This window comes from Oncorhynchus clarkii, chromosome 31, assembly GCF_045791955.1.
Source record: "Oncorhynchus clarkii lewisi isolate Uvic-CL-2024 chromosome 31, UVic_Ocla_1.0, whole genome shotgun sequence".
Lineage (NCBI taxonomy): Eukaryota > Metazoa > Chordata > Actinopteri > Salmoniformes > Salmonidae > Oncorhynchus > Oncorhynchus clarkii.
In genome coordinates, this window is record NC_092177.1 from 25,885,549 (window position 1) to 25,898,362 (window position 12,814).

Genomic DNA, 12,814 nt, shown 5'->3' on the forward strand with positions numbered 1-12,814 from the left:
CATCAGGCTCTAATTAATCTACAAAGTATTCATAGAATACAGGCTAGTGGGTAGAATGTGATAGATTATAGTCCAGAGCTGAGACCCTAGTTGAATGCCTGTATCAGTTGTATTATTTCAGCCTAAGCACTCAGGATTTCATCCATCTCAGGGCCTATTTTTTCCCCCCAATTTAGCATTTTAAATATGATAGTTGCGTGTGCAGTGTGTGTGTGTGTGTGTGTGTGTGTGTGTGTGTGTGTGTGTGTGTGTGTGTGTGTGTGTGTGTGTGTGTGTGTGTGTGTGTTTGTGTGTCTGTGTGGTGTGTGTCTGTGTGTCTTTGTTAATTAGGGTAGACTTCCCTGTTGCGCGTGCGTGAGAGTTGCTGCGCGAAACAGTGGTGTTATCGGTCCCAACCCGTGCTGGAGAAAAATATTAACTTGTGCCTTCAACTTGTTGAGCCTGACGTGAATATATATATATATATATATTCATATATATATATTCATATGTATATATGTTCTGTGTCTCAGATGTAGAATTTTGTCGCTATATTTAAATAACAACTCTAACCTATGCTGCTCGCTATGTCTGACAAAGGAGAAGAAAACGACAGCACCGAGCTAGCGCAGCTCAGGTGCTCTCCCTGTCCATCTCCACCCGGTCTCCCGGGAACCCCCTCTCCTCCACGGCCGCCGGACTTCTTCTCCAGTCCCCCGGTGCTTCGAGACCCAGCCCCGGCTCCTCAGGACTGCCTCCACCCGTCTCAAGAGGACTGCAAACCTGGGTACTCCCCGCGCTTCACCCCGCCAAAGTTCACCAAGCGCCTGACGAAGACACGCGCTCCGTTCCGCCAAAGTCAGAATTCGCGCCCAGCAGCCACAGCTGTCCCCTCGGCAGCGTTTCAGGACCGCGGACAGCGACTCCCCCGCGGACAGGACCAAGATGATTACACGAACCACTGCGCAGATCCAGATAAGCTACTAGAGCCGCCGCGAGACAGCAGCGAGACCCAGCCACCGTGAGTCCACTCTTTTATTCATTCAGACAAGTTTATACCGTATTCACATATGTGGAAACACAATTAGTAGTTAAAGAAGGATTCAGGAAACTGAATCATGTGGGGTAGTGTATGTATAGGATACTCAAAATGTTATTCACGATGAGTGAATACAGTAATGCCATATTTTTTGATTGCTTATATATTGGGATTGTGCAGACATATTCTACCCAGATATACTCCTCCCATTGGTCTTGTATGGGGCTTTAGTGTTTTCACCCTAGGCTACAGAGAGCACACAGCGGTGGTTAGTGTGTTGTTCAGTGACAGCGTTCTACTGTAGTTCCTTGTTGGTGTGTTGTCCAGTGACAGCGTTCTACTGTAGTTCCTTGTCGGTGTGTTGTCCAGTGACAGCGTTCTACTGTAGTTCCTTGTCGGTGTGTTGTCCAGTGACAGCGTTCTACTGTTGTTCCTTGTCGGTGTGTTGTCCAGTGACAGCGTTCTACTGTAGTTCCCCGGCACCAGTAACTCAATATTTTTAACACGATTACTTTTTGTTATTATTTCTTGCATTGTAATGTTGTATTCTCAGTTAAAATAGTTGAGTGGTCTGTGTTCTTTTTGAAGACTGCGAAGGGGGATTCCATCCCCTAAAATTAATTCCAATAACTAAATAAATCGAACCCCTCAGTCAGATCCAGGGGTCACACTTTATGTGGATAGTCTGGATTGTCCATCTGTAGATGCTCTACAGATGGCCATACTGTCAACAAACTATCTGTTGATAAGCAACTGCTTGCTAAGGTTCGGTTTAGAATAAGGGTCAAGCCTTAACTCTGGCCCTTGACACCAAGGTGAGGGTAACGGATTCTACCACAACAGCGTGTTCGTGGTGCCTGTCTGTCCTTGAGTTGAGAGAGACTTGATTGATACCAGAGAACCGATATATTAACGGCTGGTCGCGTGAGGAACCGAATCAGGGCCACTTGTTGTGCTGAGTCCAACATGTAAATGAGCCCGTATGCAAATGAGCCAGTTTGACAAGATAGCCTATTGGAAATGTAATAGGAGATATTCCCAATGTAGTCCTGCAGTGTGTTTGCGTTTGATCTCTCAGGACCGTGTCTGCTCTTTGATACCGTATCATTCACCTTGAAAGCAATGTCTTTGAATAGAGGAAGCACGCATGCTCTCAGTTAGGTCTGACCAAAGCCCAGGCTGAGACAGAACATTGCTACTTCTTATTCTCTCTTTAATGTAGCTACTGGTCTTTGATCTTCAACTGTTTTTTTTTTAGTGTGTGTGTGTGTGTGAGTTTGTGTGTGTGCGTGTTATTATAGCAAACTGAAACTGAAACAAAAACCAAAACTAATTATGAAAAATCTATTTACTATACTGAAATAAAATAATTAACAAACTAAAACCATACAGAAACTATTATCTTCGACTCCAAAACGAACTAAAATCAAATAAAAACCAACATGAATTATGTTATTTAAAAAATATATATATTTTACTTTGGGTAATAGTAGAATTGGGTTTTCAAATTATCGTTTTTTTCAAGCTAGTGAATGTGGTGGGTAAATGGAGCCAGGAGATGATGTTTCATAAACACCTCGCTTGTTCATCACCATCACTAGTTATCACTATCTAACAGGGAAACAATTGTCTAGGCAGCTAACTTTATTCTTCTTTCATGTACTACTATAGTTAAAAAGCATTGCATTGGTGGAAACATGACAGAGTTTCCTTCACCATATGTTTTGCACTAGTCTCGTCGCTGTTCCTTTAAATTCCAAGTCACATTGAGATTGACTTTATCATTTAAACATAACCTATGACCTGACCTGTGTGTGTGTGTGTGCGTGCGTGACTACAAAGTCTCAGTGGGGCTACTGGTTGTGGAGTTAATGGTTAATGGATGGTTTCTCTGTTCCTCTGAGCCAGCGTAGATAACAGTCACTACATAGTGTTAACTGCTCTGTCAGCCTGCTCACAGCCCAGTGGCATCAAAGGATGTGGGACTGACAACATGAAGAGAGCTCACTGATGCAAAGCTGTGTGTCTGTATGAGTGTGTGCATTGGTACGTGTGTGTGTGTATGTGTATGTGTTTGTGTGCGTGTGTGTGTGTGTGAGAGAGCCATCACAGACTGAGAGAAGCAACAGAGAGAGGACCAGGAATACAAACCTAAACTTCTCCCACCAACCTGTCTTCACAGCTTTCTCATTCATCCATTTCTGCACCTTCTCTCTCTCTTTCTCTTTGTTTTCCCTCTCTCTCTCTCTCTTTCTCTTTGTTTTCCCTCTCTCTCTCTCTCTTTGTTTTCTCTTTGTTTTCTCTCTCTCTTTCTCTTTGTTTTCCCTCTCTCTCTCTCTCTCTCTCTCTCTCTCTCTCTCTCTCTCTCTCTCTCTCTCTCTCTCTCTCTCTCTCTCTCTCTCTCTCTCTCTCTCTCTCTCTCTCTCTCTCTCTCTCTCTCTCTCTCTCTCTCTCTCTCTCTCTCTCTCTCTCTCTCTCTCTCTCTCTCTCTCTCTCTCTCTCTCTCTCTCTCTCTCTCTCTCTCTCTCTCTCTCTCTCTCTCTCTCTCTCTCTCTCTCTCTCTCTCTCTCTCTCTCTCTCTCTCTCTCTCTCTCTCTCTCTCTCTCTCTCTCTCTCTCTCTCTCTCTCTCAATTAAATTCAAATTGCTTTATTGGCATGACGTAACAATGTACATATTGCCAAACCGTACCTTGGAGATTAAGTGATTTAATTTACAATTATAAAAGCTGAAGAACATGCGCACATCCAGGTACTTTCCTCAGGTGCGGAAGTTAAAAGTAAACTCATGGAAAACAGAAAGGAAAACACTGTACACTGCTGCTCATGCTCCCAGGTGGGGCTGGAAGGTCATATATACTGGATATAGGTGGGGGTGGAAGGTCGTATATCCTGGATATAGGTGGGTGTGGAAGATCGTATATCCTGGATATAGGTGGGGGTGGAAGGTCGTATATCCTTGATATAGGTGGGGGTGGAAGGTTGTATATCCCTAACCTGGGATATGGATGCCTGATGAAGGCCTACGGGTCGAAACATTGTAAATAAATATCAACTATGAGCATGAGCAGCAGTGTGCAGTGTTTTCCTTTCATTTACAATTATAACATAATTTAATAAATAATCATCAATATTTTCAACGGGACAACAGTAACAACAATAACCAACGGTCAAAATAACCAACCAACAATAACAATAACAATGGCATAGAGGACATGTGCAGGTTGGTTGGTCTGTCAGACACTGTCACTCATCTTATGGCAGGCAGTAATGTAGTGCGCTGCCAACCCACAGCTCTCTGCGTCCTCCCCCAACAGGACTGGTAGCCTATCCTCATCAGAGAGGTCTTTGAAACCTTGAATAAGGGTTTGAAATTTGGGGAAATTACACTCTCTAATAGTTTTATATTTTTTTCATTTTGTCAGGAAATGCAGCTCTGTCTCTGGTTCTGCAGTGGTGCAATGGTTGCACAGTCTTCCCTCTACAGCAGGGGTGTCAAAGTCAAATGGACGGAGGGCCAAATAAAAAAATCAGCTACAAGACGAGGGCCGGACTGTTCGAATGTTCATTGAAAAATTTTTAAATGACGCATATAGTCTAGTGAACCTAATTGAACCTACTGAAAACCTAACAAATATATTACAATATGATCAGATAAATAAAGCAATATTTTCTTATGGCTCTGTCAGTAATCTTTAATTTTCAACAGACACAAAAGACAAATTTCCTTTATATAAATATCCCCATAACATGAACATTAAATGAAAGAAACCGGTATTCAAGGCACCATCAGTAGACTATATTTTCTATTTTAGCAAAAGTGGGCTAAATTTACTTCAAAGAAAAAACAATAATAGCAATTTTCTATCATCCACTCAACTGAAATATTTTTAAAATATAATTGGATTGAAATACAAAAAAATAAAGTGCAAAAATCTATTAATCAAAAACAACACTTTGTTTAAGGAGAAGTAACATGCAGTGAAAACAAATATTAAATTTTAACTTTTAAACTTGAACTGAGTAAAAACTCTAAATATGTGATTGCACAGTAATGTTCACTTGTTTGAGGTTGAGGGTGATACTTGGTGGTGTCCCATCTTTTCCACAAGTTCATCAATGTTCGGGGTAAGGCTCTGAGCTGAAGAAATCCTCAGAATTGAGTGGAGGTGTTCAGCAGTAAGTCGACTTCTGTGTGATGTTTTGTTCAGGTTCATCAAAGAAAACAGTTGTTCACACAGGTATGTGCTGCCAAACATAGACAACGTTTGAGCAGCCTGGATGCGCAGCTGGGGCATTGTGCCGGGGAGGAAACGGGCGAACTCCGCAGCACCCACTGCCGCATATTTTGCCCTCAGTGCATCATTGCATTGGAGGTCAATCAACTCCATTTGGAGGTTTGGTGGTGAGCTTTCCACGTCAACAGCAAATGGGTTACCGAGCAGTTCCAACCTGCTTTTTTGTGCTTCAAAGTCAGCAAATCGGCGTCGAAAGTCAGCGGCAAGCATACCTATTTTATCAGCCAACTGTGTGCTCGGGAACGCACTGGTAGAGAGCTTCTCTTTCATGGTCTGGCAGCTGGGAAAGTGGCTCAAATTTTCTTTCCGCATCTGCGTCTCCCACAGAGTCAGTTTGGTTTTAAATGCCTTCACTGTACTGTACATATCAGAGATGACACGATCCCGACCCTGCAGCTGCAAGTTTATTGCATTCAGATGACTCGTAATGTCACACAGAAAAGCCATTTCACACAGAAACATTTCGTCTCGGAGTTGTGTTGTGTCTTTCCCTTTGCTGTCCAAGAACAGACAAATCTCCTCACGAAGCTCGAAACATCTTTGAAGCACCTTTCCCTGGCTTAGCCATCGCACCTCTGTGTGATAAGGCAAATCACCATGCTCCGTTTCTAACTCCGTCAGAAATGCCTTGAACTGGCGGTGATTCAAACCTTTGGCTCTGATAAAGTTAACTGTGCGCGTGATGATGCTCATTACATGCTCCATTTTCAAGGCTTTACCGCACAACGCTTCCTGGTGTATGATACAATGATAAGCTGTCAGCTCACCTGTCGCGTTTTCCTCTTGCATCTTTTCCCGTATCTTCGCCACCAGTCCGCTCCTGTGTCCACACATCGCAGGTGCTCCGTCGGTTGTCAAACCCACGAGTTTTTCCCAAGGCAGCTCCATCTCATTTACACATCTTGACACCTCTTCATACAAATCATGCCCCGTAGTTGTGCCATGCATAGGACGTAAAGCCAAAAACTCCTCTGTCACGCTTAGGTTGGAGTCCACTCCGCGGATGAAAATTGACAACTGGGCAATGTCAGAAATGTCGGTGCTCTCATCCACAGCCAAGGAATATGCAATAAAATCTTTTCCCTTTTTCACAAGCTGCTCTTTTAGATTGATGGACAACTGGTCTACTCTCTCGGCAATGGTGTTTCTGCTCAGACTCACATTTAAAAAGAGTTGCCTTTTTTCTGGGCAAACTTCGTCACAAACTTTAATCATGCAGTTTTTGATGAAATCCCCCTCCGTAAATGGCCGGGCTGATTTAGCGATCTCTTCTGCCAAAATAAAACTGGCCTTGACAGCAGCCTGGCCTTGTGATTTGGCTTTTTTGAACAGAGCCTGTCGAGATTTGAGGCCTCGTTTTAATTCCTCTGCCTTTTGTAGCCTTTGTTCCATGTCCATATTCTTGTTTTTGTCCGCGTGTTTCGTTTCATAATGTCGTCTCAGATTATACTCTTTCAGTACCGCCACACTTTCTCCACACAGAAGACACACAGGTTTTCCAGCTACCTTCGTGAACATATACTCCGACTCCCACCTTGTTTGAAACCCCCGGTTCTCAGTATCCACCTTCCGTTTTGCCATTTTTGATGGGTATCTGAAAGTTAATTTTACTGTGATGCTGACGACTGCTGTGCCAATAAATATTGAAATGAAGCAGCCTACTGCTCGGTGCGTCACCTTTGCATTGTGGGAAATGTAGTATTGGTGCGTGTAAAAGATCTGCGGGCTGCCGGCTTGCTGCGGGCCGGTTCTAATAATAAATCAAGATCATCCCAGGGGCCGTAAAAAACCTTCTTGCGGGCCGGATGTGGCCCGCGGGCCTTGACTCTGACATATGTGCTCTACAGGGATCCAGGTTTCCCTGTGTCTACCCTTCTCATGCAGGAACCCCTAGACCCACTCCAATTCGCATACCGCCCCAACAGATCCACAGATGCCGCAATCTCAATTGCACTCCACACTGCCCTTTCCCACCTGGACAAAAGGAACACCTAAGTGAGAATTCTATTCATTGACTACAGCTCAGTGTTCAACACCACAGTGCCAACAAAGCTCATCACTAAGCTAAGGACCATGGGACTAAACACATCCCTCTGCAACTTAGGCAACAACACATCTGCCACGCTATCCTCAACATGGGGGCCCCTCAGGGGTGCGTGCTTAGTCCCCTCCTGTACTCTCTGTTCACCCACGACTGCATGGCCAAGCATGACTCCAACACCATCATTAAGTTTGCTGACGACACAACAGTGGTAGGCCTGATCACAACGATGAGACAGCCTATAGGGAGGAGGTCAGATACCTGGCAGTGTGGTTCCATTACAACAACCTCTATCTCAATGTGAGCAAGGCAAAGGAGCTGATCGTGGACTAAAGGAAAAGGAGGGCAGAACAGGCCCCCATTAACATCGACGGGGCTGAAGTGGAGCAGGTCGAGAGATTCAAGCTCCTCGGTGTCCACATCACCAATGAACTATCATGGTCCAAACACAACAAGACAGTTGTGAAGAAGGCATGACAACACCTTTTCCCCCTCAGGAGACTGAAAAGATTTGTCATGGGCCCCAGATCCTCAAAAAGCTCTACAACTGTACCATCGAGAGCATCCTGATCGGTTACATCACCGTCTGGTATGCAACTGCTCGACATCTGACCATAAGGCACTACAGAGAGTAGCGCATACGGCCCAGTACTTCATTGGGGCCAAGCTTCCTGACATCCAGGACCTATAAGTCATAGTTCTCTCTTCTACCGCACGGCAAGCGGTACCGGAGCGCCACGTCTAGGACCAAAAGGCTCCTTAACAGCTTCTACCCCCAAGCCTCCTCCTTTATTTTTACGCTGTTGCTAGTCGCTGTTTATTATCTATGCATAGTCACTTTACAAATGACCTCTACTAACCTGTATCCCCGCACATTGACTTGGTACCGACACCCCCAATATATATCCTCATTATTGTTATTTTCTTGTGTTACGCTTAGATTTTTTTGGTATTTTTTTAACTCTATTTATTGAACTGCATTGTTGGTGAAAGCTTGTAAGTAAGCATTTCAGCGCATGTGACAAATTATATTTGATTTGATTTAAATGGCAAGGCTGTGCTCACTGAGCCTGTACTTTGTCAAGGTTTTTCTAAGGTTTTAATCCGTAACCATGGTCAAGTAGTTAGCCACGGTGTACTGTTGATTTAGGGCCAGATTGCAATGCATTTTGCTTTGTGCTTGTGTTTCCCAATAGGTAATGTAGTTTTGTTTTGACTGTTGTAATTTCGTTTATTCTGATTGATTGGATGTTCTGGTCTTGAGGCTTCAGGCTGTTAGTAGAACACGTTTGTGAACTCAGCCGCAGGACCAGCTGGATGAGGGGACTGTTTTCTTTGCTCAGCTCTTTTTCTGCCCTGCATGTGTTGTTTGTAGTTTTCCTCTTGACGTGTAGGAGAATCTTACAGACCTCTTACAGACCTCAATGGTTTCAGGCTTTATAGGGGTGTTTGTCCCATTGGGTGAAATCTTGTTTTGAATGTGGAGCCCACACCTCTCTGCCATGAAGTGAAATTAATTCAACGACACATTTAATGACACAAGTTTTAGCCAAATTTTAATATGTATTTCAATTTAAATTTGTTTTGTAATGGTGTAAAATGCCCTGCGTGCTGTCTTTCTCAGGCCATTCAGATCAAATCAAATCTAATTTCAGTTGTCACATGAGCTGAATAGAACAGGTTCACCTTACAGTGAAATGCTGACTTACAAGCCCCTATCCAACAATGCAGTTTAAATAAAAAAGGAAATATATACGGATAAGAATAAGAAATAAAAGTAACAAGTAGTTCAAGAGCAACAGTAAAATAACAATAGCGAGACTATATACAGAGGGGTACCGGTACAGAGTCAATGTATTTGAGGTAATATATATATGTAGGTAGAGTTATTAAAGTGACTATGTATAGATGATACACAGAGAGTAGCAGCGGTGTAAAAGAGGGGGGTGGGAGGGTGATGTAAATAGTCTGGGTGGCCATTTGATAAGGTGTTCAGGAGTCTTATGGCTTGGTGGTAGAAACTGTTTAGAAGCCTCTTGGACCCAGACTTTTCACTCCGGTACCGCTTGCCGTGCGGTAGCAGAGAGAAAAGTCTATGACTAGAGTGGCTGGAGTCTTTGACAATTTTTAGGGCTTTCCTCTGATACCAGCTGTACGCACTACCCTCTGTAGTGCCTTGCGGTCGGAGTTGCCATACCAGGCAGTGATGCAACCAGTCAGGATTCTCTCGATGGTGCAGCTATAGAACCTTTTGAGGATCTGAGGACCCATACCAAATCTGTTCAGTCTCCTGAGGGGGAATAGGTTTTGTCGTGCTCTCTTCACGACTGTCTTGGTGTGCTTGGACCATGTTAGTTTGTTGGTGATGTGGACACCAAGGAACTTGAAGCTCTCAACCAGCCCCGTCGATGGGAATGGGGGCGTGCTTGTTCCTCCTTTTCCTGCAGTCCACAATAATCTCCTTTGTCTTGATCACGTTGAGGGAGAGGTTGTTGTCCTGGCACCACACGGCCAGGTCTCTGACCTCCTCCCTAAAGGCTGTCTCGTCGTTGTTGGTGATCAGGCCTACCACCGTTGTGTCATCGACAAACTTAATGATGGTGTTGGAGTCGTGCCTGGCCGTGCAGTCATGAGTGAACAGGGAGTACAGGAGGGGACTGAGCACGCACCCATGAGGGTGTTGAGGATCAGCGTGGCGGATGTGTTGTTATCTACCCTTACCAACTGGGGGCGGCCTGTCAGGAAGTCCAGGATCTCTGCCTCACTGCCTTCACTGCCTCAGTTTGGTTTCCAGTTGAGGTTATTTTTAAACCTTAGTAATGGGTCTAGTTCCCTGAGATATGGATATTCTCTGGAAAATCATTATTTTTGTCTCAGGGCCCTGATCTGGCCCAGGATCTAGCAGGTCCAGGCTCTGCTGTCAGCCATGTGCTGTGGGTGACAGCAGTCTCTCTCTCTCTCTCTCTCTCTCTCTCTCTCTCTCTCTCTCTCTCTCTCTCTCTCTCTCTCTCTCTCTCTCTCTCTCTCTCTCTCTCTCTCTCTCTCTCTCTCTCTCTCTCTCTCTCTCTCTCTCTCTCTCTCTCTCTCTCTCTCTCTCTCTCTCTCTCTCTCTCTCTCTCTCTCTCTCTCTCTCTCTCTCTCTCTCTCTCTCTCTCTCTCTCTCTCTCTCTCTCTCTCTCTCTCTCTCCCTCTCTCTCTCTCTCCCTCTCTCCCTCTCTCTCTCCCTCTCTCCCTCTCTCTCCCTCTCTCTCCCTTTCTCTCTCTCTCCCTCTCTCTCCCTCTCTCTCCCTCTCTCTCCCTTTAAACTTTAATAATAATACAATTGTGAAAAATATGATTAACCTTCGACCCATGAGGCTTTTGGTCATTGACAGCAGGAAAGGGATACCCCTTGCTTAACCATTTCTATGTCTCTCTCGCCCTCCCTCCCTCCCTCCTCCCCCTTCTCTAGAGTGGAAGCCATGCATCGGAGACACACCACAGTGCGGGAGAAGGGGCGTCGCCAAGCCGTGCGAGGACCCGCCTACATGTTTAACGAGCGTGGCTCGGCCCTGACGCCTGAGGAAGAGGGTTTCCTTGATGCCGCCGAGTACGGCAACATCCCAGTGGTCCGCAAGATGCTGGAGGAGTCCAAGACCCTTAACTTCAACTGTGTGGACTACATGGGCCAGAATGCATTGCAGCTGGCGGTGGGAAACGAACACTTGGAAGTGACTGAGCTGTTGTTAAAGAAGGAGGGGCAAGCCAGAGTGGGTGACGGGCTCCTATTGGCTATATCTAAAGGGTATGTGCGTATTGTGGAAGCCATATTGGGGAACCCGGCATTTAGCCAGGGGCTGCGGCTCTCTTTGAGTCCCCTTGAACAGGAGCTACGGGATGACGATTTTTACGCTTACGACGAAGACGGGACTCGGTTTTCTCACGACGTCACCCCTATCATCCTAGCAGCACACTGTCAGGAATATGAGATTGTACATATCCTGCTCACCAAGGGGGCCCGCATTGAGAAGCCTCATGACTACTTCTGTATGTGCAATGAGTGTGCAGAGAAGCAGAGAAGGGACTCGTTCAGCCACTCGCGCTCCAGGATGAACGCTTATAAAGGGCTGGCCAGTGCTGCCTACCTGTCCCTGTCTAGTGAGGACCCTGTATTCACCTCGCTGGAGCTCAGCAACGAACTGGCCAGACTGGCTAACATAGAGACTGAGTTTAAGGTGAGTTTAACAGGCCAGACTGGCTAACATAGAGACTGAGTTTAAGGTGAGTTTAACAGGCCAGACTGGCTAACATGGAGACTGAGTTTAAAGTGAGTTTAACAGGCCAGACTGGCTAACATAGAGACTGAGTTTAAGGTGAGTTTAACAGGCCAGACTGGCTAACATAGAGACTGAGTTCAAAGTGAGTTTAACAGGCCAGACTGGCTAACATAGAGACTAAGTTTAAGGTGAGTTTAACAGGCCAGACTGGCTAACATAGAGACTGAGTTTAAGGTGAGAGATGATGGAACACAAAACAAAGACAACACACACACGCAAACACACACACAGACACACTAAACAGAAAACACACACACTAGAGACCGAGTTTCAGGAGAGAGATCAGAACACATATATCTTTTTAGTTTAGGCTTTGTTTGCCCTCTTTACGAATGTCTTGGTGTGTTTGGACCATGTGGACCCGATACACACAACAATGGGACTCTCCAGAACTGATTTGATCAGCGGTATGCTTTGATACTTGTGTAGGAACAGAGAGCAGTATCTCTGAGTGAGTGAGTGAGTCTGAGTCTGAGTGTGAGTGAGTGAGTGAGTGAGTGAGGGAGGATCCATATGTTGCCAGTAGGATTTTCTTTTTTTTTTTTTGAATTTTACCCCTTTTTCTCCCCAATTTCATGGTATCCAATTGTTGTAGTAGCTACTATCTTGTCTCATCGCTACAACTCCCGTACGGGCTCGGGAGAGACGAAGGTTGAATGTCATGCGTCCTCCGATACACAACCAACCAAGCCGCTGCTTCTTTAACACAGGGCACATCCAACCCGGAAGCCAGCCGCACCAATGCGCCGGAGGAAACACCGTGCACCTGGCCACCTTGGCTAGCATACACTGCGCCCAGCCCGCCACAGGAGTCGCTGGTGCGCGATGAGACAAGGACACCCCTACCGACCAAGCCCTCGCTAACCCGGGCGACGCTAGGCCAATTGTGCGTCGCCCCACAGACCTCCCGGTCGCGGCCGGTTACGACAGAGCCTGGGCGCGAACCCAGGACTCTGATGGCACAGCTGGCGCTGCAGTACAGCGCCCTTAACCACTGCGCCACCCGGGAGGCCCCCTCCAGTAGGATTTTCTGCTCCATCATCTGCTGTAATGATCGATCTTCTCTGCTAGGAGTCTTTGGCTCAGGACTGAGGCTGGTTTGCTTTTCTGACTCACTACTTCTACACACACACACACATGCAT

General features: G+C 45.7%; 1 protein-coding gene across 1 annotated transcript in view; it reads left to right on the forward strand.

The window, feature by feature from the left end:
- Nucleotides 1–566: 566 nt before the first annotated feature.
- LOC139390772 (short transient receptor potential channel 7-like) overlaps nucleotides 567–12,814 on the forward strand; it is a 74,482-nt gene continuing 62,234 nt past the window's right edge. The window contains exons 1-2 of the mRNA XM_071138135.1: nucleotides 567–1,000; nucleotides 10,807–11,569. Coding sequence (XP_070994236.1) covers nucleotides 567–1,000; nucleotides 10,807–11,569 — 1,197 coding nt within the window. The remainder of the gene's footprint in view (nucleotides 1,001–10,806; nucleotides 11,570–12,814) is intronic.